A 25,426-nucleotide genomic window follows, 5' to 3' on the forward strand; every position below is an offset into this window, starting at 1 on the left:
GTAGGATCTTAGTAAATCATTACTGGACTGAAGGCCATCTTAGGGTACTTGATGTTAGTACAGGGGTTCCTAGACTTCAGCAGGCATCAGAAGTTCTGGAGGGCTTGTTAAACCAGATTGCTGGGCCTCACCCTCAGAGTTTCTGATTTAGTAAGTATCCAATAGGACCCCAGAATTTGCATTTCTATAAAGTTTGCAGGTATTCTACAGAATCCTTTAGCTTTCTCGGTTTCAACTTCAGCAGTAAATTTCAGCTACTAATATTTAGCCAGTCTTGGGGTCCAAATAGTACTGACTGGTCAGAAGTTACAATGAATGAGGGAGGGAAACTGGAACCAAAAATGTAGGAAGAATGAAAGTGGAAAATCACTGTTTGCAACCACTAATGAAATAATCTCTCCAGGCAATGATCATCAATGGCCGGTTAAACTATTAGGTAAAAATTTAATAAGGACTTTGTATGGATGGATCAGGTAGCCAACTTATGAACCTACTGATGAAGCTTAATAGTATTAAAAGTGGGGCCACTGGTCACAGTGTGCCTCCTGTTGTGATGCCATTGGAAATGCAAAAACACTTCCTAGCAAGCCTTCAAGCCAAAAAATTGAAGCTGAATCTAGTCAAGCATCTAGATCTACCAATCTACAGGAAATAGGGGCAGTAGAGGGACATGATAGCACAATGATACAATTAACCAAATCCAGATTGTGGAAAGTTCTGCAAATGACCTAGTCTATTCTGTAAATTTCATGTCCAGAAATGAAAAGAGATCTCATAGATTTAGGAATACATTAAGAGACTATCAATTAAATATGTGGTCCTTGTTTCTATCCTAATTCAAACAAACCTACTATAAAATGACATTTTTTTGAGACTGTTCAGGAAAACTAAATACAAAGTTTTATATGATGTTAAGTATTTTTTGATATTAGGTATTTTTAAAAAAATTTATTGGGTATGGATGTAATTTTTTTTATAAAATAAATTTTATAAAATAAAAATAAACTTTATTTTAAAATGATTTTAGATTTACAGAAAAATTGCAAAGAGTTTCCATTTACCCCAAACATGGTTTCCCCATTATTAACATCTAACATTAGCTTGGAACATTTGTTAGAATTAATAAGCAAATATTGACACACTGTTACTTAAGTCCATATTTTATTCAGATTTCCTCAGCTTTTCCCTCATGTCCATTTCCTGTTCCATCCAGGAGATCACATTACATTTAGTTGTCATGTCTTCTTAGGCTCCTCTTAGCTATGACTTAGTTTCATAGACTTTTTTTATTTTTGATTAGTTGGACAGTTTACAGCTTTACTGGTAGGGTATTTTGTAGAATGTCCTTCTAGGGTGGGTGGGTATAGCTCAGTGGTAGAGTGAAGGCTTAAAAAATATATTAAAAAAATTAAAATTGAAAAAAAAAAAGAATGTCCCTCCCTTGGGATGTGTCTGATAACTTTCTCATGATTAGACTGGAGTTATGGGTTTTGGGAAGGCAGACCACATAGCTGAAATGTCATTTTTATCATATCATATCAAATGTACCTATTACCAACATGACTAAACACTGTTGGCATTAACCTTATTCACTTGGCTGATTTTTGGCAATGTTTTTCAGGTCTTTTTAATGTAAAGGTAATTTTTTCCCCCTGCTTTCCATCCTGTCCTCTTTGGAAGGAAGTCACTACACTCAGCTCACACTTGAGTGTGATGTGTTCCCCATCTTGAGGGTGCAGTATATACATAAATTATTTGTAATTCTTCTGCATGGGCTATTTGTGCTATCCATTAATTAATTTATTAACATATAATATATTTTATAGTTATTAAGAAATTATAACTTATTCATTCACTTGTATTTATATCTGGCCCTTTGTTATACCCTTTGTGTGCATATATGTGTTTAGGTTGGGTTTTTTTGCTTTTGTTTTTGAGCACTTCCTTTCTTTCTGCCACTACAAGCTGCTCCAAGCTCATCTGGTATATTTCCTACCCCAATCCTAGAATTAGCCGTTTCTCCAAGGACCGTTGGTTCCTTTTTCCAGAAAATGGTATTTGAAACCAAAGATTTGAGTGCTAGTAGGTATGTACATTGCTACTGGGGTGTCTTGCTTTTCAGCCCTTCCCAGCTGACAAAGGAAATATATATGTACTGTTATATATACACATATCTATAAATATTTCTATATGTAATGGGTACATTGAGGATTTATTATACTATTCTCTTCACTTCTGTGTATATTTAAAGTATTCCACAATAAAAAGTTTTTTTTTTTAAAGTAGAGCCAGAAAAGCTCACTTGCCATGTTGCTGTTAAAGAGGCTCAAAAACAGAAATACAGACAGCCAGATAAATGGCATTCACACATACACACTCACACTTGACACTATTCCTCTCAGGGCCATCCCTAGGTAAAATTTTGAAGAGGGCACTTGTTTTTCTTCCACAGGTTTGAACCCATCTGCTGTTTCAGAAACCCCAGACTTACTGCTTTCTTCCTACTTCCTAAATCTGCTTCTGGAGAAAAGCCTGATAATTTAAAAGACGCGGTGATGTAAGTCAAAGTGTGGTCTCTTCTAGGAACTTACTTTCTGTTTCATCTTCCATTGGGCAAGGAGTGGCATTGTTTCTGGCTTAGGAATTTCAGACAAGGGATGTTCAGCAGGTACAACAGTCCCCAGCACTCCCAGCATCACAATGTAAGGTCATTTTCCTCTAACCCCCAGAGTCATAGACTCCCTGCTTTCTCTCAGGTGATGAGGAACACAATCTATGGCCTGCCCCATTCCTTAAATGGAACTTCCCAACTCTTACCTCTCTAACCAGTAGTTAGGAAAGAATATAGCCTTGTTCACAGGACCAGCAAGACTGCTATGACTCCATGACTTACCTTAGTTCTCTCTTGTCCCCTAAGGTGGGGACAGGAGGAAGAGTCCTAACTCTGAGAAAGCTGAAGCAGCTACTTCTGGAGACTGCTGGAAGTTGCCAATGAGCTGTTCTCCTGCTATGGGCAGGTGTATTTTATTTCCAGTTTTGTCTTTGTCTTCTCTCGATCCTTGGCCTTCTTGGGCAGTCCTGGATTATAAAAGGCAGAGCGTGGGCAGATATTTATTTCACATGAGTAAGGTGATGCCAAGGCCCAACTGAGCTCCACCCATGATAAGGGGCTGCTGCTGGCTCTTCCTCTCCCCCAGGATAGATCATAGCTGGCTCTGGTTCTGTTCTGAGGACAGGAACTTCTGGGACAGCTGCTCATGCATTAAGTCAAATACATTTCCTGTTGATTTGATTAGTTTCCTTCCAAGCAGTGCATTTATGAAAGGAAGGGAGATTTTGCAGGCATGTCTTTGCACAGGCAGCCAGCCTCCTCCAGTCACACACACACATCTTCTCCCTATCCACCCACAAAGCGTCAGTCATATTTAGAGTTTGCACAAATGCACACCCTCCCTCACACATCACAATGCACACCCTCTCATCCACCTACACACCTCTTCCACAGAATCACACCTGCTCACATACCCTTAAACATAACCATGATATGTTCCTATATCATGCCCATAGAGAAAGAAAGATGGGGGAAGATAGGTAAGAGGAGTGGGCTGTGAGGGCTCAGGAAGGTGAGCACTCTATGTGCAAGCTGGAAAGTCAGAAGACCAGGACCCTGCAGTCCTTCCTACCCTGCAGGTAGAAATACTAAGAACTGAGGGGTTCAGAAGCAGGGCTAGAGGAAGCAGACACTCAGGACTCCAGGCCCCAAATGGATGCTGCCCCAGGGTGAGGGTGATGTGGCTCAGGCCTGCTGCTGAGATAGGAACTGTGTCAAGATTGTGAGTGGAGAATGCAGAGGCATCCATGACATGTCCCAGAAGCCCATTTTACTTGGTTTCAAAGAATGGTCCTTGGGCTGGGATTCTCATCAGGGTTCAGGAAATGATGGAGGAGGAAGTGGGATGAGGAGAGAAAAGGAAGTAAGAAGCTGGTTTCTGGGTTCAACATCCTCTAGGAGTGGTCTTTCCAGTGTCAGCCAGAGTTTCAACAGTTTCCTTTCATTGGAACTTAAAGTCCCTTCCAAAGAGGTGGGGGAGAGGACCTTGAGAAGTGACAAGGGCTCAAGTGCAGGGCTGCAGCAGCCACACTGCCGCAAGCAGCCTCCGCCCTAATAGTTCTGGCTTCAGCCCCAGACTGTTGTCTGCCTGCCCTGATCCGACTCAGCCCAAGCTCAAAAGCTGTGGATTCTGGAACGCAGCAAGTCTTTTCCTTTCGGAAAGTGTCCTAAAACTGACGCACAGCGCCCAAGAAAATTGCCTGAGCTCTTAGTTTAAAGAGGACTATCTGGCCCCTGCCATCCAACTGTGACAGTGCTTTTCCCTGTGTTGCCGCCTGGGGGCGCCCCCAGCTGGGTCTGAGGCTGCCGCCAGCTCCGCTGTTACTGTTATCATTAGTATAATTAATAAACAAGCACTGATGGGGTCAAGAGAAAGAAGAGGCAGGCCTCTGCTGCTCAGAAGGAGAATCCCTGGAAAGATCCAATAAGGCTGTGGGGCGCTGAGTGACTTGTCTCTCCTCCTCACCCAGGACTTCTGAGACCAGCCCTCTGGAATGGCTCCAGGGGACAGGTAGAGGCAAGGGCAAAGGGAGGGAACACTTGGTAGGCTGGATTTGGAACCAGCTCTGCATCTGCTTGACAGGATGGGCACAGCCGCCCCCTTGATTACTGATTGTGGGGCAGGCCAAGCTCTGAGGCAATTATTCATTCGTTTAACAGGCATCTATTTACTTATGGAGAACCTACTGTATGTGAGATGGTCAACTAATAATAGCTAATGCTTTATTGGCTATTGTGAGGACAGAGCACATTTTCACACCATGGCCTGGGGGACGGGGACTAGAAGCAGAGGAAGCAACTAGGAAGAATGACAGCCCCCAAAGATATGGGCCATTGGGGTTTCACCTATGTAGAGTGTGGCAGTGGGGATAGCAGATAAAACCTGAGAATTACCAAGATCGTGGAAAACTCAAGACCCAGGGCTCAAGGTCTTGGAGATAAAGGGGTGGGAAATGGAATATGAATATGGGGAATCTGGGCGAAAGGTTCATGAAAAGCACGAAGGTGTGCTAGTAGATCCTTTGTGGGGAACACTGACTCACGACAATTTCAGGGGGCCTGATGGTTGGGACTATCTAGTAGATTTAGGTACTTTCTGTCTTAAGAGGAAGGTGCTGGGTTCTGGGATCGGAGTCTGGACAAAAGTTGGGGTGTGGTAGAGGGTTCTAGCAAGGTTTTGAGGGAAGGATCTGGAGTGTTGGGTTTGAAAGGATCCTGGAGTGTATTCAGGGAAAGGAGGGGCGTGGCTGAGGTGCCCATCCAGGGGACGGAGCCAGATCTTCGGGCTCGGCATAAGGGTAGCTGGGGCAGGGCGTGCGGGCCGGGGCTGCGGAGGTCTGTGGGTGGAGGTCGGCCGGAGGCCGGGCTGGCAGCAGCCGGGTTGGCGCCCCGAGCGAGCCTCCCGGAGCTCCGCGGGGGGGCGGTACGAGCTCGGGCTGCGGGCGGGCGGGCGGGCCGGGGAGGAGGTGGCGGCTCCGAGAACATGAATCAGCGGCGGCGGCGACGGCGGCGACGGCTGTGGAAGAAGCGCGGTGGCCCAGGAGCGGCCCCCGGGACCCCGCGCGCCTGACGGCCGCCGCCGCCACTCACAGCGGGCGCGGGTCTCAGAGCGCCGGCCACAGCGCCGCCCCTTGGCCCGGCCCCCGCCCCTCGCCCCTCCCGCGGCCCTCCCCTCCCCTCTGCCTCCCTCCTCCCCTCCCCTCCTCCCTGGTCGCTCGCGGGCCGGGCCCGGCATGGTGCGGCGTCGCCGCCGATGGCGCTGAGGCGGAGCATGGGGCGGTCGGGGCTCCCGCCGCTGCCGCCGCCGCTGCCGCCGCCGCCGCTGCTGCTGGTGGCGGCTCTGGCGGCTCTGCTGCTCCCCGAGCCGGCGGCCGCAGGTAGGGGCTGGCCCGGGGGGCGGCGGAGAGCGGGGGGCTGCGGAGGGGCGCGGCCAGAGTCGGTGCCCGGGGACGGCAGCAGAGCGAGCCCCAGGCCTGGGCGGGCCGGGGATTTGGGCGGGGGGACCCGAGCTGGAAGGCCAAGGCTTGGGGGAGGGGGCACAGCCGTGTGTTCGCAGGGGGATCTTGGGTCGGGGGCCCCCACCCCCAACTTTCTCGTGTCCGGGGCTCTTCTGGAAGGGTAGAAGGGAAAGGAGTGGGGCTGAGGGCTGAGTGGTCAGCGGGGGGTATTTGGGACTGGATTTTCCCACCTCGATGTTCCTAGTTATTTGCTCTCTCGTACCGGTCCTGGGGACCCCATTCTGTCCACCCGACACACCGAGGTCCCACTCTGAAACCACAGAGGCTGGGTCTGAGCACCCAGAGGCACCCCTACACCACGTAGGTACAGGGGCTGCGAGAGTGCCCAATCACAGAAAACACCTGGGCATACTCTAGTCCCTGTGCCCACTCAGAGCTTCCTGAACCCGGGAGTGTTGGAGAGGATGGGCTGGGACAAGGTTGCTGGTCTTTGCTTAGCTTTGTGTTCCCGCATAGACACTGAGGCATTTGCCAGTAGCAGGAGTGCTTCTTTCAGCGCTCGGTTAAGTTCACACTACACACCCCTGGGACTGCGGGGCTGTATTGGGTGTGAGGCTACCCCTCCTACCCTGTGACAGGTCCTGAGAGGGTGAAGGGAGTAGGGAAGAGACAGGCTGGAGCAGCAGCCACCAAGCAGGCACCTTTTCAGACAGCACTCTGCCATATCAGCCTCTTAGGGAAGGAAAGGGAAGGGAGTGACAATTATAAGCAGAAAGGTATGTATCATAGGATCAGAGAGCTTAGGAATTTGTCACACAGCAAAGGGCAGGAAGAAGCAGCTTCTTCTGCTTGGATTTCAGCTATGTGGATAATTCACTAGCTCCTCTCTGCTTAGAAACATGCTAGGAAACCAGGAGGGGTGTGTGTGTGTGTGTGTGTGTATTTTCAGAGGGTAGTGTTCCAGAGGGTGGCCCCCTGTTGGTGTGACAGAAACTCAGGGGTCTTGGGCTCCCTGTTAAGGGCCCCTCCCCTCTTCTCTGCCTCCTACCTTCCTAGCGCCTGCCCCTGCACACATTCAGGTATTAATAGAGCCGACGGCTGCCAGGAAGGCTGCCATGTGTTTGATCTGACGTGGTTTTGCAACCATATGTTCTCCACTTCAGGAGAGCACTTCCTCCTTCCCTTCCTCAGCTTCCTTACATTTGCCAGGGTGGGGTGCAGGGGGATGTTAGCAGCAGTGCAGGGTCTGTGCTGACACCTTGGGTGGAGAGCTGGCTGCCTATTGCATTGACTGAGTGCAGTAGTGATTCCTAGGGAGTACCTGCCCCAGGTGCATAGGAACGCCCCACTATTGCAGCCTGGCTTGCTTTCTTGTTAGTGGTAGAGCCTGAACTTAAGATTGCCCAGCAGGGAGGTATGAGGAAAAGGTCACTTCCTTATGCCTGGGAGGAACTTGTCAGCGGTAGAAACGGTGTCTGGAGAGCTTGTCAAGCTCCTTCCCCCAACTCAGCCCAGGCCCCCTTCCCTCCCGCCTTTGCTTCCTTGGCCACTGGCTGAGAATGAGCCTTCTGACACAGAAGCTAAATTCTGGAAGAGGATGAGGGATATTTCCAGAGACAGGGTCTCTCTCAAGCAGAATGACACATTCTTGTTCCCACCTCCCAGGCCTGAAGCTCATGGGAGCCCCAGTGAAGCTGACTGTGTCTCAGGGGCAGCCGGTGAAGCTCAACTGCAGCGTGGAGGGGATGGAGGAGCCTGAGATACAGTGGGTGAAGGATGGGGCTGTGGTCCAGAGCGTGGATCAGGTGTACATCCCAGTCAGTGAGCAGCACTGGATTGGCTTCCTCAGGTGCAGGACTCTGGGGGAAGGTGTGGGATGCCAGCCGAGCTTGTGCTCTTTCCTTGGGGCTTGGGAGCTGGGGGCAATGTTGATGCCCAGAGGTCTGTGGTATATTTATTTGGCAACCTGTGGAAACTTTCAGAAGTCGGGGCAGGCTGAACCCCTTGAATCTGCCCAGCAGAGCTTACCCCCTTGACCCTGGGAGGCCCTGTGTCCTGTTTCCACAGCCTGAAGTCAGTGGAGCGCTCTGATGCGGGCCGATACTGGTGCCAGGTGGAGGATGGGGGCGAAACTGAGACTTCCCAGCCAGTGTGGCTCACAGTAGAAGGTGAGGAGGCAGAGCTGGTGGGCATGTTGGCCTGGAGCAGGTGCTGTCTGCTAGTGACCACACCTCTGCATAAGGAAGCTCGGGGAAGCTGGGCTGCTCCACTGCCCTCTGGGGACTCATTGTACCAGGCTCCAGGCCCATCGCAGACCAGAAGACTATACCCACTGGGTTTTTGAGAGCCAAGGAGGCACCCAGGACCCATAATTTTATGGGGTGTAGTCAAATTTCAGTTGCCTGAGCAACAAACCTCAAGCACCCGTCTGAGGCTGGACCCTGTTCTGCCAAGTGGCGGGGCCAGGAGGGGAAGGGATGGGGGAGGGGAGGAAGGCTTCGCAGCTGCAGGAGCTCAGAGCTGTTCAGTCCAGGAAAACAAAGTGACTAAGAAAGTAACAAAGGGCCCTGAAAGGGATCTGGGGCCTGCTAGCCCTCCGCTAAATCTCCCACCCACTCCCCCTCCTTTGTTGCCCCTCCCTCAGCTTCCCACCCTCTGCCTCTTCCTTTGCTCTGAGACAACTGTTAGAGCAGGTTTTGGAAGAGGGGATCTGTCATGCAGGTCTAGGAATAGAGGGAACAGCATAAAGGATATCCTTAAGGGGGTACCAAAGAAGAGAAGCTTGCCCCCTCCCAAGCTAGATGCCTGGTCTACAGTTGACCCAATCATAAGGGCCTATGCATGGGACCTTCTGCATAGAGGGTTCAAATGGTAAGCAAACTTGTGGTTTGGGCGGTTGGAAGCTGAGAAGTTGCAAGGCTCGCTCCCCACCAGCCTTTTTCTCCCTAGGTGTGCCATTTTTCACTGTGGAACCAAAAGATCTGGCAGTGCCACCCAATGCCCCCTTCCAACTGTCTTGTGAGGCTGTGGGTCCCCCAGAACCTGTTACCATTGTCTGGTGGAGAGGAGGCACGAAGGTTGGGGGACCTGCTCCCTCTCCTTCCGTTTTAAATGTAACAGGTGAGCAGCCTCTGGAGGGGCTCTGAGCAGGGGTGGTGAGGCTGGCAGAATTCAAACCTGCTTATGTCTCTGAGTTTGCTGTTGTGAGTGTCCAGAGTGCCTGGGTCCGTGAGCTACACCATTACTAAGCTTATCAGTCAGGTGTGCTAGGCTGGCCGGGTGGGCTGATTAGTGGTGATTTGCTGTGTGTGCCTAAGGAGGGTGCCGGAGCTGCTTTCTCTGGTTCACAGCAGTCTAGGCTGTGCACAGCTGGCCCTGGGTGATGAATTGCATGGGACCAGGGGCACCCATCCCCCCACCCCTCCCAAGGGAAGGAGCCAGGAACCAGCCCACGCAGAGCTAGGAGGAGTGTCTGGCAAGCTTGCCTAGAAGACAGGAGTCTCAGACTGCAGAGTGGGGAATGACAGGGGGAAGGAAAAGGGGGAGGGGGAGGCCAGCACAGAGTTACGGGGGCCTCCTCTCCTAATGGCACTTTTCCAGAAATCTGCAGACCTTTTCCCAAACAACTGTATCTGTCCATACCTCCACACAGTTAGACCAAAAGCAGCCATGCCTGCACATTCACCTGGAATCCAAGACCCTCAGCACAGACCTCACATGCTTGTGAGGCTTGCTTATCAGTGAAACAAAATTAATGTTTCTAGTTGAGGCTTGCAACTGGCTAAAAAAGATGGGAGGCTGAGCTTGTTCTCATGCACTTGAAGGTGGGAGGGACGGACTCTGATCTACCAAGTTCCCTAGCAATACGAATCTTGAGAGTGTGGACTGCAGGATCTGTTGGAAGCGAGGGCAGGTCCTCTTCAGGAGGTGCTGGGTTGGAGCAGATTAGAAGGGAGGTTGGGTTCAGTTCTCTCCAGATGTGCGTGGTTGGGACCCTCAGGCAGCCAGCTTGATAATAAGCACTCACTGAACTCCTACTCCACACACCACACTGTGCTAGGCACCATGGGGGATCGAGGGAATACAAAAGAAATAGAAGCCATTGGTCCAGCCCCCAAGGAATTAGTATAAGTGGGGAGACAACACACATGCATAAGGAACTGAGACCTATTGAAAGGCAAGGAATCTGCAAATAGAACAATGATATGGCATGGAGCAGACGGAGCAGGGCTCTGGAGTGTGCAAGAAAGGAGTGACCAGAAAAGGGAGGCAGCTTTGCACTGTCTGCGGGAGATGGGATGGAGGTGGGAGGGGTGGTATAACATTTCTCAAGTGCTTTACTGAATGCTGTGCACTTTATGTATTTTACATCAGTTGGTTCTCACAATTCTCCCATTTGAGGGATGAGAAAACAGACCCTCGGCCGTGGGATTTATATCCAGTTCCATGCTGTCTAGCCCCTCCCTTTAGCTGGAGGGACTTGTAGAATATTCAGATCCAGCGCTTAACTATCTGACCCCCAACCCCAGACTAAGTGGGAGTTGCTGCTTGGGGGGGCTGACTGAGGTTTTCTGGCTCCAGGGGTGACCCAGAGCACCGTGTTCTCCTGTGAAGCTCACAACTTAAAAGGCCTGGCCTCTTCTCGTCCAGCCACTGTTCGTCTTCAAGGTAGGAGGACCCCAGGGAGTGAGGGTTGATGAGGCAGGGATGTGCTCCGCAGGCTTTGGGTGAAGCTAAAATCGTTTGGTATTCCAGCTTGTCTCGGTCCTGCTGGGATCTGAGGGAATGAGGGGTTAATTGGTATAGCTCCATTCCTAGTGGTAGCACCTGAGACCCTGCCGTGGCTGAGATGAGAATAGAAACCTGACGTCACAGCAGATTTCCCATCATGAAGCAGAGTCCTTGGGAGGGAGGGAGCCAGCGGGAAGTGGTCAAGGCTCATGCCCAACCTTGCTTCTGCCAGTCCCTGTGGAGGAAAAGGGGGTGGGGAAAACAGCCTAGCAGGATGATAGAGGAGACCCAAAGGGCTGCTGTGCACAGTGGGAGGGATGGAGAAGGGGAGAGAACCAGTGTGTGTAGGAATGGGCTGTGGCTTCAGGGACAGCTGCCTCTCACTGGTATCTCCCAAGGCCAAGGTACCCTCCTCCCACACACCCACTATCTTACCCTATTCCTTGCTCAGACCGGGCCCCTGATTCAGGGAGAGGCAACCTCTCCACAGACTAGGCACTCTCCCAGGTATGAGGACCTGTGCCCTGCTGGTTGCTTGGCTTGTGTATTCCTGGAAGTGCTGAGTAGCCATCTTTAAGTTGCACAGGGGTGGGGGGCAGACCCTAGGGAGGGACTCAAGCCTCACCTGCTCCCCCTACCCCTGCCTTCTCCCTCCTCTCCTATCCTTCCTGGGCCCTGACGCTAAGCCCCCATCCACAGCACTGCCTGCAGCCCCCTTCAACATCACAGTGACGAAGCTCTCCAGCAGCAATGCTAGTGTGACCTGGACACCAGGTGCTGATGGCCTAGCTCTGCTCCAATCCTGTACAGTCCAGGTAGGCTGAGAGGGCCGGATGGGCTCACCTGGCCATACTCCTTCTGGCTGCCTCAGTGCTACTTTGTTGACAGTGGTATCTTGTTTACCTAGTCTTGCCTGTGGGGGTTGGACTTCAGCTCCACTCGGGTGTCAGTCCCTTAAGAAACAGCCCTGACCACGCCCCTTATTGGGTGCTCCGGCAACCATATGACAGCAGATCAGCTCAGCCTGTGCATTCTTTAAGCTAGAAAACAGATCACTAGAGCAGATTGGGGATGCCTGGAAGTTTTTCTTATGTGGGCGAAAACCCAAACCTTTGACTTATCTGATACCTGTACTCATGTGCCCCACCCCCTGACTCAGGACAAAGAGAACAAGGGGACCAGAAGGGTCCTAGGCCCCAGAGAATGGGAAAGCTGGGTAAGGTGATACTAAAAATAAGAGGATATGCAGGCTTGTTCATTTTTATGTGTTCACTCAAAAGGTATTTAATGAGCACCTTTGAAACTATTCTGGGTAGTTTTCCTGGGCAGCAGAGGCCCCTGCTCTGGGCTCCACCAGTTAGAGGACCCCACTCCTGCTCTCCTTTGGTTACACCCCTTGCCCCAGGGCAAGGAATCCACAGGGCTGAGGGCACATGCCCAGCCAGATCACCAGGCCCCCCTATTTCCCCTTAACTGGAGTCTGCTTCTGGGGCCTGTATGGGCCTCTTCCCTGGTCCATCCTCCAGAGGATGGATCGTGCTATGGTATGTGTGCCTCTAAGCCCAAAGGGCAGCCACTTGGGGTGGGTGGGTATGCAGGCAGCATTGTCCACACCCATGCATGTGACATCCTTCATGGTGCAGACCCGTGGCTGGAGGCTGGCTCTTCTTGTGTCACCACATTCCGGCTTGGGACTCCAAGGATTCGGAGAGTTATAAATGCAAACCTGACCTCCCAGGTTGTTTTGTAGCTTTGTGTGTCAATATATTAAGAGAGAAGATATTTTCTTCAATAGTTTGTTAGCTGATTTTTAACATTTAAATATTTAGCCGTATGGTACACTGGATCTTTATTTGCACTCTTACCCTGGGTCCCCAAAATGTAAGGTGTAGGCCTGGCTCCATTACTTTGCCTTTGAGAAGCTCTGAGACTTTGCGCCGGCATGTAAACAGTTATAAAGAGTGGTAACCACGCTAATATAATTGTGCATCAGGCACAAAGGGGCATGAATTTTCTCGAATATTTGAGAAAGGCTTTCATAGCGAAAGTGGTATTTGTGCTGAATTTTAGAGGGTGAGTTGGACTTTGCTAGGAAGAGCAAAGGGAACAGCATTTACAAAGACATGGAGGTGTGGAAACTGGAGTGGGGGTGGGTGGAAGGGGGTGGGTTGCTGATAGACTTGAGGAGGTGTTAACTGAAATCCCCCAACCATACCCAAACCTGTCCCATCTTCCATCTCGTCTCACATGCCTTAGAAATTTCCCTCCCCTACATCATTAGTTTTCTGCTTTTCTGTAGGTGACTCAGGCCCCAGGAGGCTGGGAGGTCCTGGCTGTCGTGGTCCCTGTGCCACCTTTTACCTGCCTGCTCCGGGACCTGACACCTGCCACCAACTATAGCCTCAGGGTTCGCTGTGCCAATGCCTTGGGGCCTTCTCCGTATGCTGACTGGGTGCCCTTTCGGACAAAAGGTCTAGGTAAGGGACTTAGCAGAGAGACTGGGCAGGGCCCAAGCAGGGAAGGGACAGTGTTGGTGCCAGTTCTGAATGAAGCTGATTGAGAGAGGGAGGATCATCATTCAACAAACACTGTGCTGAGTACCTGCTGCTTACCTATGAACTGGGTCAATCCAGTCCCCCTCCCATGCAGTTCCAGTTGTAGAAGGTGCAGGCTTGTTCATTTTTATGTGTTCACTCAAAAGGTATTTAATGAGCACCTTTGAAACTATTCTGGGTAGTTTTCCTAGGCAGCAGAGGCCCCTGCTCTGGGCTTCACCAGTTAGAGGACCCTACTCTTGCTCTCCTTTGGTTACACCCCAAAGTAACCAAAGTAGTAGAAGTTGGGGCAGACAAAATAGAAAAGATCAAATAATAACGGTGGTGAAGAGTGCCAGGGTGGTCCAGGAATACCCCCCATACAGAGATCTGAGTTCTGAATTATAAGGAAAGAGCCATATTTGGGGGAAAGCACTGCAGGAAGAGGGCACAGGGTGCAATGACCCTTGACACGAACTTGCTTGGAGTTCATGGCAATTGCAAGGAGGCTGGCAGGGCTGTGAGAGGAGAGTGGTGAGGATGCTGCTGAGGCAGTAACCATGGTGATAAAGCGCAATACTCTGCCTGGCTGGGGTAGTACAGATCCTACCATTGCCCACCCTCCTCCCCAGGACAATGAGTGAGAGCATTCAGAACTGGGAGGCGAATTTTTCCCCCACCTGTTGCTCTCTGGGCTACTGAGTTCTTTGGAAAAGGTTCCAGAGGCCTGCATGTGATCCAGGTGGTGGGAAGGGCACGGCTCTTAGTGACCTTCTCTCTTTGGGAACAGCCCCAGCCAGCGCTCCCCAGCACCTTCATGCCATCCGCACAGACTCGGGCCTCATCCTGGAGTGGGAAGAAGTAATCCCCAAGGGCCCTCTGGAAGGCCCCCTGGGCCCCTATAAACTGTCTTGGGCCCAAGACAACGGAACCCAGGTAAGGGATGATGGAAGCCTCCACTCTGCATGTGTCCTGGAGTCAGCCCTCAGGGCCCTGAGGCCATAGAACTTCAGAATGGCTGTCCTTGGTGAGCCTGGGGGCCTTGGTGGGCCTTCTACACCCTAGGGAGTCTACCCCTCCCCACCCTCCCCTGCAGGCTGCATTCATTATTGGATTTTGTGTCCTGTTAGGATTGCTTCCAGTGTCCACTTTGAATGTAAAACAGGAAGCACATTCCTGCACAAACTGGGGGAGGACACAGATAAAGCCTTCTTATCCTGCCCCCTCCCCCACCCCCCACATCCCCAGACTGAGCCTTGTTTGTGTTCAGGAGAGGCCTCTGCAGCTTGGAGCAGGAATGTGATGACTCCCAGCAGGTTGTGTCCCTAGCCTCCCATGTTCCCAGCTAGACCTTTCTCTGCCTTCAGGCCCACGCTCAAGGCCTTTTCCTCAGGCTCAGTGTGGGATGGGGGCTTTCCCTGGCTGCAGGGTGAGCTGACAGTGGAGGGGACCAGGGCCAACCTGACGGGCTGGGACCCCCAGAAGGACCTGACTGTGCGTGTGTGCGTCTCCAATGCAGTTGGCTGTGGGCCCTGGAGTCAGCCGCTGGTGGTCTCTTCTCACGACCACGCAGGTGAGGCCTGTAAAGGGAAGGGGGCTAGGGATCTCTGCTCTCAAGGGCAACCTAGACTGGTGGGAGGAGGCTGGCAGCGCCTCCCCTCCTAATAAGCCCAAAGATTCAGAGTCAAGCAGTTGGGGCTAGGATTGTATCTCATTCTCCTCTTTCTGCCCCATGACTAGCATAGAAGTTCTGATCACGTTGTAGGTCCCAACAGCCAGGGCCTGTCACGGACAGAGTACGAATGCGTGAATCTTCCTTTGGAGCCTCTTTCCACTCAGAACCCTTACTGATTGAGGGGAGCCTCTTGCCCAGGCGAGATGGCCATCATCAGAATGTTTTCAGGGGCCTCTGTGGTATCAGGCTAGCTCATGACGCTGCCCCTGTCACCCACAGGCCAGCAGGGTGCTCCCCACAGCCGCACATCCTGGGTGCCTGTGGTCCTGGGTGTGCTGACAGCCTTGGTGACAGCCGCTGCCCTGGCCCTCATCCTACTTCGAAAGAGGCGGAAGGAAACACGGTTTGGGTAAGGGGGTGGGAACATGAAGGGAGAGGTCAGTAGTGACTGAAGACCTTGGAGCTGACTCCAAGTCCTTGGTTTCCTTTTAGGCAAGCCTTTGACACTGTCATGGCCCGGGGGGAGCCAGCCGTTCACTTCCGGGCAGCACGGTCCTTCAATCGGGAAAGGCCCGAGCGCATTGAGGCCACACGTGAGTGGTGGGAAATCATGGGAGAGGAAAATGGGCTACCTTGGGCCCCTATCTGCATTCCTTTTACTAATTTGACCAGTAGGTCTGAACCTTGATGAGTCTTCAGCACACAGTAGGGGAAGAGACACACTGACCTACCCTTGTGGAGGTTGCAGACCTAGCTATAGGAAAGCTAAACTAAGCTCATCTCTGCTCCGAGGGTGGGTTTTGGATCCCCTTTCTCACCGTCTCCTCCCCACAGTGGATAGCTTGGGCATTAGCGATGAGCTGAAGGACAAACTGGAGGATGTGCTCATCCCAGAGCAGCAGTTCACCCTGGGCCGGATGTTGGGCAAAGGTATGTGGGGCTGTGTAGGGATTGGCATGAGTCGAGTTTGCCAGATCTGGGTGTGTTTGGTTGCCCCTATCACTTTGAGGCTGTGGATTTGGGTCAGCTCCTATGAGTGGGATATGCTTGTAAACTCCTGGGTTTGGGATGCTTGGGGGAATGATGGCTGGGGATGAGGAGGGCTGAGAGTCACTCCCAGCATACTTTGCTTTGGTTATGAATAGAGAGCCCCCAGAATCTAACGATTTTGTGTCCCTATGAAGGGTCACCTGGGAGGGATGTGGTTGGGGGGCAGGAGGCCAGGGGGACTCACTGTCATTTGGATGATTCCTAGGAGAGTTTGGTTCAGTGCGGGAGGCCCAGCTGAAGCAGGAGGATGGCTCCTTTGTGAAAGTGGCTGTAAAGATGCTGAAAGGTGAGTGGAGAATAGTGCTGTATTTGTGGAGTGCAGGCATCACTTGGGAGGATGAAAGGGGTGGCCGATCCTAAAGCAGGCTCTGCTGGGCCCCTAGACATTTCCAAAAAGAGTTCGTCAGCACTAACTGGGATCTGTCTATATCACATGAATAATTCACAGTCATAATCCCACACAAATTGGTGCCCCAGCCTTTCCTCTCTGCTGTCAGCAGTGGCTGTCCTTTGGTCTCACTCAGGGTGATTAAAGCTGAGTTTGGTTGAGCTGCTCAGCTGTCCAAACCAAAGGGAAGGCATGAGAGAGTGGAGAAATTTTTGGATAGCACCAGTCCACGGGGGTTTTTCCTGCTCATGACCAGACTGTTTCCTGGGTCCACATCTCCCTCATCCCTACTCCCATCCTTTTCTCCCAGCTGACATCATTGCCTCAAGTGACATTGAAGAGTTCCTCAGAGAAGCGGCTTGCATGAAGGAGTTTGACCATCCACACGTGGCCACGCTTGTTGGTGAGCCCCTTCTTGGGAGAGGCAAATGTAAAATAGAGCTGAAACTGTGCCCCACTAAGGTGCGAGGGCAGCCTATGGTAGAGAAGTTCAGACTTGCCTGGTGAGTAAGCAGACACCAAAATGGCAAGGAGGGGCCTGGCTGACATCTGATCAGGCTCTAGGTAAAGAGTTCAGTTTGCAGACCCTATATCGTGAAGACTGCTCTTGTGAACAGAGGAGGTGGAGAAGGTGATAGAGGAGAGATTTGGGGGCAGCCAGAGTCCCTCCTGTGTAGTCACGGCCAGTGTGGAACTTGTCAGGGAAGAGGTAGCAGAGCCAGGGCTAGTGGTAGGACCCAGCAGGTGTGGGCTCATGCAGACGCCTGAGCCATCCCTTGGCCTTTATGTGCCCCGCTGACTCTCCCTTGTCCTCAGGGGTGAGCCTCCGGAGCAGGGCCAAAGGCCGTCTCCCCATCCCCATGGTCATCTTGCCCTTCATGAAGCATGGGGACCTGCACGCCTTCCTGCTCGCCTCCCGGATTGGGGAGAACCCCTTTGTGAGTGCCTGGGGTGGGAGCAGCAGGAGTTGGAAAGGGACAAAGACCCTGGGAGGGAGGTTGGCCTGGTGGGTAGGGCCGATTGAGTTGATTGGGAGCAGGTGGGCTCCAGGTTTGACCCTTTGAATGTTAACAGGCTTCCTTCTCTTTCACAAAGCCCTGGGAATTTAGGCTGGGCAGGGCCCCTTCCTGGGAGAAGGGTCCTGTGGAGCCTCAGATGGGTGGAGTCTTGACTTTTGGGTGCCCTCCCTTAGATTTGCCAAAGCTTCCTGGCACTGGCAAGCCCCTTCGTCCCTTTCCTTTCAGTGATTCTGAAGACAGTTTTCAGACTTTCTGGCCAGGGCACCCCATTCCTCCTACCCTGGCTGGGTGGGCAGGTCCAGCTTGAGCTTGTCCTCTCTGCCCACCAGAACCTGCCCCTGCAGACCCTGGTCCGGTTCATGGTGGACATTGCCTGTGGCATGGAGTACCTGAGCTCCCGGAACTTTATCCACCGAGACCTGGCTGCTCGGAACTGCATGTATGTGAATTCTAGAGTTCAGGGGTGGGAGGGAGCAAGTGGTGCTGGGAGGAACTAGCTCATGGTCAGCTCCCGCCTGGAACAGTCTCTGCTACATGAGGGGACAGCTTGGTAGCAAAGATGCCCTGGATTTAGTAAGGCTGCCAGCCTAGGGGAAGGCTGACTCCCGCATCTTCCAACACTCCTCACAGGCTGGCAGAAGACATGACGGTGTGTGTGGCCGACTTTGGACTCTCCCGGAAGATCTATAGCGGGGACTACTATCGCCAGGGTTGTGCCTCCAAATTGCCTGTCAAGTGGCTGGCCCTGGAGAGCCTGGCTGACAACCTGTATACTGTGCACAGTGATGTGGTGAGTAGCATGGCACAATGAGATCTGGTGGCAACACAAGTGATGTGGACTATGGCGTGGGTGGACCTTTAGCATCTCCAAGGGCCTAGCCTCTGGAGTCTGCTCTCTGGACGTTGGCTGCCCCATTATGAGGCCTCTGGACCCCAGATGTGCTTGTATTGGGACTCTGCCTGGCTCAGGAAGCCTAATGATAACACCCCTCCAATCTCAATTCTGTCCCAGTGGGCCTTCGGGGTGACCATGTGGGAGATTGTGACTCGTGGGCAGACGCCATATGCTGGCATTGAGAACGCTGAGATTTACAACTACCTCATCGGCGGGAACCGCCTGAAACAGCCTCCGGAGTGTATGGAGGACGTGTGAGTGCCCTGGGAAGGGTATTCTGGGAGGAAACAGGAATTTGGGGTTTCAGCTGATGGCTGCCACCACAGTTGCTGGCTCAGTGGGAGCTTAGATCCTTGATTGCACTTCTGTGGGGTGTGTTTGTTTGTTTTTGTGGATATGTTCTTGTCATTTAGAGGGAAGGCTGACCTCTACCCCAAACTTCCTCTTCATCCATCACTTCCCTGTTTTTTTTTCTCCCTCTTTATCATCCCACATTTCTTACTCCAGCCTTTTCCTACCACTCTGTTTTCTCCAGTTTCCAGGGAGAACCAGGAACCCCACCCACGGGCAGAAGGTACAGGGTTGAGCCGTAGTGCAGGCTTCCCTGTCACCTCTTCCCCGCCACCGCTCTTCTGAGACTGAGCTCTCCCTCCCGCTCAGGGAGCGCTGCCCAGGGGCAGGGAAAGAACTGCTGCTCCATCGCATTCCTTGCTTGACAAGGAGGGGGCGCTGGGGGCGGGAGGTTGGCTTCGTTTCTTGTCTTGGCCTCCTCTTTGAGGGAGTGGAAAGACCTAAGATGACAAATTCAGATCCTGGGAGGAGGGTTCTGTCTTCTTTCCTTTCTGGAAGCCTGGAGTCCTTGGGAGTGGGGCTGGGTGGTGATACAGTCACTGCACAGGGAAGTGTCATGAACCCCTTGTGAGTAGAAGACAGTGTCATTGACATTAGCTGGGCACTTTACAGGCATTCTTTCAGGTAATGCTCCTTTAACCATATGAGCAAAAGACTGTTACTAGCCTCATTTTGTAAATAAGGAACGAGGATTAAAGAGGTTAAGTAACATGACCCAGGTCACTCAGCAACTAAGTGAACAAGTTGGGACTTTGACCCCAACTATGATTTGTCTATTCTAGTATTATTCTCTCACCCCATGCAAGCCAGGGTTTCCCTGAGCCCCTGGAGGAGCTTTTCACTAGTACCAGGGGGAGAGAGTCCATTCTGACCCAGGAAAGGAGTCTCCTCCCACTTTCCTGCTGTGCACAGGCAGAGGAAGGCTCAGCCCAAATGGTGGGGTCCTCTTTCTCTAGGGCAGTGGGTTTGAAGAGCCCTGAGGCTGGACTGTGAGAGAGGGAAATTTGAGTGCTCGAATCAGGCCCTACACCTCCTGCTCATTCAGCAGAGATCCGGGCATGGCGGGGGCAGGAAGCTCAGGTCTCCTGGTGGCTGCCGCCTACCTGGGCCTCTGGAGCTGCAGAGGCTCCGCTGGGTGGTGGGGATCAGGCCTCGACTTAGTGTCCTCCCAGGCTGGAGCTAGTGTTGTCAATAGAGGGTGGGCAGGCACTGGCCTCCCACCAGGCAGCCTTGTGGACGGGCGCCAGTTGGCTCCTGGCACAGCCTTGACAGTTTATCACCGCCTGGTCACAGACCCACGGCTCGGACCATTCCCACGGCCTACTCAGTGTCTGGCATGATTTCCCCCATCCTTGGAGGCCCCTGTCAGGAGGGCTGGTGTGTGGGGAGTGTTGGGGCTTTCATTGTGGGCACAGGCATTGGCTCTGACTGGATCTGGTCTCTGCCCCTTCCCGTTAGTTCTTTTTTTTCCTCAGCCTGAGGCAGTCCCTGAGAATAGGGATAAAACCTCAGGGAATCTGTGAAGTTCCTGAAATTGTATTAAAAAAGTATTCCTGTCAGGGGAAAAGGGCTGGAAGCTTTTCTCAGATTCTCAGAGGTGTCCACGAACAATGAGGATTTCAGCCTGCTTGAATGGGTGATGATTAAGGAAGAAAGGTTGGATGCTCAAACCGCCCCCATGAAATAACCCTGAGTCCAGGCTGTGTTCCACAAGACAAAAGCATTCCTACTGTTCCCTCCCAAACTTCTTCACTTCTACCTGTGTGGCCTTAGTCAAGATTCTTAACCTCTCTGTGCCCCAGTTTGGTAAAATAGGGATCACTTATTTTATAGTATTGTGAGAATAATAGGTGTAAAATACTTAGAAGAGTGCCAGATATATAGTAAGCCTTATACGTGAGTGTGTTCAATAAAATTTTTAAAATCCTGGTTTCACATGATTAAGGAAGGACTGTCCTTCCCCTTTCTCCAGCTTCTCACCTCACCCCTCCCTTCTCTCTGCCCCAGGTACGAGCTCATGTACCAATGCTGGAGCGCCGACCCCAAGCAGCGCCCAAGCTTCACGTGTCTGCGAATGGAGCTGGAGAACATCCTGGGCCACCTGTCCGTGCTGTCCACCAGCCAGGACCCCTTGTACATCAACCTGGAGGGAGCCCAGGAGCCTGCCGAGGGAGGCAGCCTGGAGCTGCCTGGCGGGGACCAGGCTGCTGATGGGGCTGGGGATGGCAGCGACTTGGGGGCAGTGGGGGGCACTCCCAGTGACTATCGGTACATCCTCAGCCCTGGGGGGCTGGCCGAGAGGCCCGGGCAGGAGGAACAGCAGCCAGAAAGCCCCCTAAATGAGGCCCAGAGGCTGCTGCTGCTGCAGCAAGGGCTACTTCCCCACAGTAGCTGTTAGCCCACAGGCGGAGGGCATCCAGGGCCATGTGGCCCCGCTGTGCTGGCTGACTAAGCCCCGTCTGACCCCAGCCCAGGCAGCAGGGTGTGGAGGCTCCTGTGGTAGTCCTCCCAAGCTGTGCTGGAAGCCTGGACTGACCAAATCACCCAATCCCAGTTCTTCCTGCAACCACTCTGTGGCCGGCCTGGCATCAGTTCAGGACTTGGCTGGGTGGAGGTGGGCCAGGCCTGGTTGTCTAAACCCAGGCAGCTGGCAGAGGGGGTGGTTATGTCTCCATGGTTACCATGGGTGTGGAGAGGAGTTGGGGGAAGGGTAGACCTAACCCTGTGGGCCCCTACTCTCCCGGCTGAGCTGCCCTGCTGCTTTAGTGCATGCATTGAGGCGTCTCTGGCCTGGGGGCCCAGCCGTGCCTGTGCTTGGGGTTTCAATGCCCAGGTTTGCCGCTCCTCACAAAGAGATGCCCTTGTATTATTTCCCTTCAGGTGAGAATTGGTAAGGGGTTGGTACAGTCAGGCCCCAAGTCCTGTAGTGGGAGGCAGTGGGACACTTGGGTTTGAATCATCGTCACTTTCCTGGTTACCCATCCTGTCTAGGCCAGGAGTATAGTACCGCTGACCGGGTCCTGGCAAGGCATGCTGGATTACACAGGCTACCGTGTGCCCAGCTTCTAAAGGTGATGCACTGAGCTCAGCAAGAGGAAGGGGTGCTCGAAGGCTTTCCTAGGAATGAAATAGGCCAGAGAGGAATCCAGGAGCCCCTCTTTGCTCCCTCCCACAGTCTGTCTGAGCATGCTACCAAATCCCAAAATATCCTGAGACTAACAAAGGCAGCTGTGTCTGAGCCCAGTCTTTCCATGCAGCGTCTCTTAGTCCCAACTTTCCCTCTAACTGGAGACTCTCTTCTTTCCCAAGTCTCTAGAGATGGAGTGAAAATAGGCCTGATGGCTGGTGTGGGTGAGGGGGAGTTATTGGCACCTGGACCTCAGGCCTGGCTTAGGCAGCCTCTGGGAGTGCATGGGGCAGGCCCTTGCTGTTAGGGACTTTCCCAAGCCGTTAGCTGCTGTTTAAAAACAGAAATAAATTGAAGACTAAAGACCCAAGGCTTTGTCTCTTAAATGTTTACTTTTTTCCCAGATTACAAAAATGAAGCATCTCTGCATAGAGAAGAGTCTGGAAAGACATATTCCAAAATGTTAACAGCTATTATCTTTACATGATGTGATTAAGGGAATTTTTCCCCCTTTGTGTTTTCCAAGTTTTCTGCATTGAGCACAAAATGCTTTTGTTTAATTATAGGAGGTCCCAAAGAATCTTGTAGTAAAAATAATACATAGTGGTAGTTAATCAGGAAAATGCAGAAAGTCACTTTAAAAATGCCAAATATCTCTAATCCTGCCACCACTGACCTTTTGAAAATGTAACAGTTTTGAAAAAGCTCTTTATCTTGGAACAAGGACAAAGAGACTCCTTTGACTGACCCCATCCCTCTCTGGACTCTCCGGCTATCATTGGGTGTGGGGACTTTCACCTTCACACCATTGCCTGGAGCCAGTGGACTGGGAAGAAGTGAGCAAAGAGAATGGTGAGCCTCTTGAGGATTAGAAATAAGAGCATGAAGTTTGCTTCCAAGTATTTCCACCTGAAAAGTTTAGTAGAAGTTTTTAGAGCAAGCTTATGGGAACGAGCCACAGGAGGCGTGAGAAACGAGGGGTGTGGGGAGACTGGGAGGGACTCAGGTATAGCATTGCTGGCTGAGGGCAATGGAATGGGGTGGGTGCTTCTGAAAGCAAATAGCCTGAAAAACCTGTTGCTGGCACTCCAGATTCTGGTTCCCACGTGGATCATGAGACCTTAATTAACTTCCAGGGAAATGGTTTTCAGAATCTTTCCTGCTTATGATTAGCTTCAACTGCAGGTAATGGTGATCTGTGAGGTAGTGTTTGGGAATTATTGTCTGGGAAGACCTTTACTCTCCAATAATTGCTACTAATGGATTCCTATTATATGCCAGGCACTATGCCTAGCACTTCATATATATTATCTTATTTAATACAGAGAACATTCCTATAAAGTGGGCATATAATTATCACCCTCTGATGAGACAGAAATGCAGAGAAAGAGACTTACTGAAGATTATGTAGCTAATGGATGGTTGGTCCAGGCTTGAAACCCACTAAGTCAGAGAGCAGAGCCTGTACAACTCTCCTACCACTCCAGAGAGCACCCTGTAGCTTTACTGCGATCGTGTCATCTTCGAGTGAATGCTTGTCAATAGTAGGTGCCTTATAAAATGCACAGGAGTTCCGATAATGTATGTGTGTGACAAAGTAATCTACTTAAGTAGGACTTACCTATCAGTAGTTAAATCGATATAAGTAATTTTTTTTTGCTCAGTTTCTTTTCCCCAAGCACCTTGGACCTTGCCCCCCACCACAGTCAAGGAATTTGAGGTAGGTGATAATAGTGGATTTTTAAAAAACCTTTTTATTTAAGTGTAAGACATACAAAACAGTACACTAATCAGAAGTGTACAGTCCTTAAGAATTTTCACAAACAGATCCAAATAACCAGCAAGGAGATCAAGAAACAGAACATTACCAGCATTCCAGAAGGAACTCTTGGGCCCTGCCCCATCTCTGCCTCCTCTCTCCTCCCCAGAGGTAACCTCTACTCTGACTTCTAACAACATGGATTAATGCAGCTTGTTTTGAAGTTCATATAAATAGAACCATATAGGTTGGATTATTTTGTGTTTGCCCTCTCACTCAGCAATGTTTTCCAGAATCATTGCGCTGTTATTAAACCCAAGTTCACATACCCAATGCACAGTGAGGCCAAATGAACAGAAATGCTGGGGTTCCGAGCAGATTTCAAGGACTGAGCAAGGAGAATAGGCAGCTTATGCTCAAAAAGCTCAAACTCCCCAATGGTTTTGGGGGAAGAGTTCTTATAGATTAAGATTTGGGGGCAGGGCTTCAGGGTGTGTGACCTTCCTCTGATTGGTTGGTGCTAAGGTAACAGCGTGGTGCTCTAGGAATTAGCCTTCCTGTTCCAACCAGTTGGGTTCACCTGCTTGTGCTCAGCCTCAAGTCCCCATCCTCCACCTGGGCGGGGACCTTCATTCCTGTAGAAAAGCTCAGAGATTAGTATCAGATTGCTACGTATATCCCTTGAGGAGGAATCAGGAACCCGCCCCATCACTGCACTATTGTTTCTTGACTGCCTTTCCTTTGTTTCTGCATTGGCTCATTCCTGTCATTAATAACTGTTTGAATCTGCCCTTTCTAACTCAGGGAGGGTCTAAGAGGCTGAAAACCTTTTTCCTACAAATAAGAACAGGGGACAAGGAAAGGTTTTTGTACCCAGGGGGAACCCACAGGATACTGCTTGGTTTCAGAGCCACAGCAATTTTGAGAGGTAGGGCTCAACGAGAAGAGACGAGAGTAGAACAGTGTTTTTGTTTTGTATTTCTTTTTCTTTTTCTTTTCTTTTTTAAGTGTCCTCTGGCTCAGTGCTTCTCATACCTCAAACAAGAGGCCCCAGACAAATCACTTGAGAATCTTGTTAAAATTCTGATTCAGTAGGTCTGTGGTGGGACCTTAGATTCTGCATTTCTAATAAGTTCCCAGGTGATGCTGATGTTGCTGACCTGAGGACCACACTTTGAGGCTGCAAGCACTCTGCCTTATCAGTAATTTGAAAGTGTGCAGCCAATGTTTGAAAAATCATTCAATGACTGCAATATATAATCATTTCAACATAATAACACTATTGAAAAAGATTAGAACATAATCTAATCTCTATATCTTATACAATTTGATTACTTTTTCTTTATGGGTTTCTGATTGATACTTTTCTACTTAAAAAATTAATCTTTTCAAATGGATGGAAATACCCATGGTAAAAACATTAAACAGTTATAGGGAAGTAGACAGCGAAAATAAGTTGCCTTGCTGCTGGCCCCTCAGGTCCTCTCTCCGGAGGTAACCACTGTTACTGATTAATTGTGAAATTTTCAAGGGATATTTTACCCATATACTTATTTTTCTTTCACACAAATGGTAGGTAATTGTACATGCTGTTCTGCCTCTTGTTCTTTTTATTAATATGTGTATAAGTAAATAGCTAATGGTATATATATATTCTGGATATTGTTCTGCATTCTTTTGGTATTTTAATTCATTTAAACTTAATAACAACCCTGTGCCATAGGTGCATCTATTGTTTCCTTTTTAAAGGTGTAATTTAAATCTAATATACCCTACAAAACCTCTACATTATAAAGATTTTCCCCTAGCTGTACATATGCATTTCCAC

General features: G+C 50.8%; 1 protein-coding gene across 3 annotated transcripts; it reads left to right on the forward strand.

The window, feature by feature from the left end:
- The first annotated feature begins 5,559 nt into the window (after positions 1-5,559).
- TYRO3 (TYRO3 protein tyrosine kinase) lies at positions 5,560-22,209 on the forward strand. 3 transcript variants are annotated; one of them, XM_074365923.1, is made up of 19 exons: positions 5,561-5,988; positions 7,735-7,918; positions 8,137-8,237; positions 9,019-9,189; positions 10,651-10,737; positions 11,500-11,615; positions 13,100-13,277; positions 14,125-14,270; positions 14,763-14,907; positions 15,289-15,418; positions 15,502-15,602; positions 15,844-15,939; positions 16,265-16,345; positions 16,758-16,850; positions 17,264-17,385; positions 17,796-17,905; positions 18,097-18,256; positions 18,479-18,615; positions 20,720-22,209. In XM_074365923.1, the coding sequence occupies exons 1-19, from the start codon at positions 5,865-5,867 to the stop codon at positions 21,108-21,110; spliced, it is 2,673 nt and encodes an 890-aa protein (XP_074222024.1). In that variant the 5' UTR covers positions 5,561-5,864; the 3' UTR covers positions 21,111-22,209. The 3 variants fall into 3 exon arrangements, with proteins under 3 accessions (XP_074222025.1, XP_074222024.1, XP_074222026.1); XM_074365924.1 differs by lacking the exon at positions 9,019-9,189 and having other exon boundaries at positions 5,560-5,988; XM_074365925.1 differs by lacking the exons at positions 7,735-7,918; positions 8,137-8,237; positions 9,019-9,189 and having other exon boundaries at positions 5,565-5,988.
- Positions 22,210-25,426: the final 3,217 nt, after the last annotated feature.

This window comes from Camelus bactrianus, chromosome 6, assembly GCF_048773025.1.
Source record: "Camelus bactrianus isolate YW-2024 breed Bactrian camel chromosome 6, ASM4877302v1, whole genome shotgun sequence".
In the NCBI taxonomy this organism is placed as follows: Eukaryota; Metazoa; Chordata; class Mammalia; order Artiodactyla; family Camelidae; genus Camelus; species Camelus bactrianus.

What these genes read in the sequence shown, in the direction of transcription:
- TYRO3 (XM_074365923.1), top strand. Translation starts at nt 5,865, where the DNA reads ATGGCGCTGAGGCGGAGCATGGGGCGGTCGGGGCTCCCGCCGCTGCCG. An exon ending in GGGCCGGATGTTGGGCAAAG is followed by an intron (nt 15,940 to 16,264) that starts GTATGTGGGGCT and finishes GATGATTCCTAG; the next exon opens with GAGAGTTTGGTTCAGTGCGG. An exon ending in ACACGTGGCCACGCTTGTTG is followed by an intron (nt 16,851 to 17,263) that starts GTGAGCCCCTTC and finishes CCTTGTCCTCAG; the next exon opens with GGGTGAGCCTCCGGAGCAGG.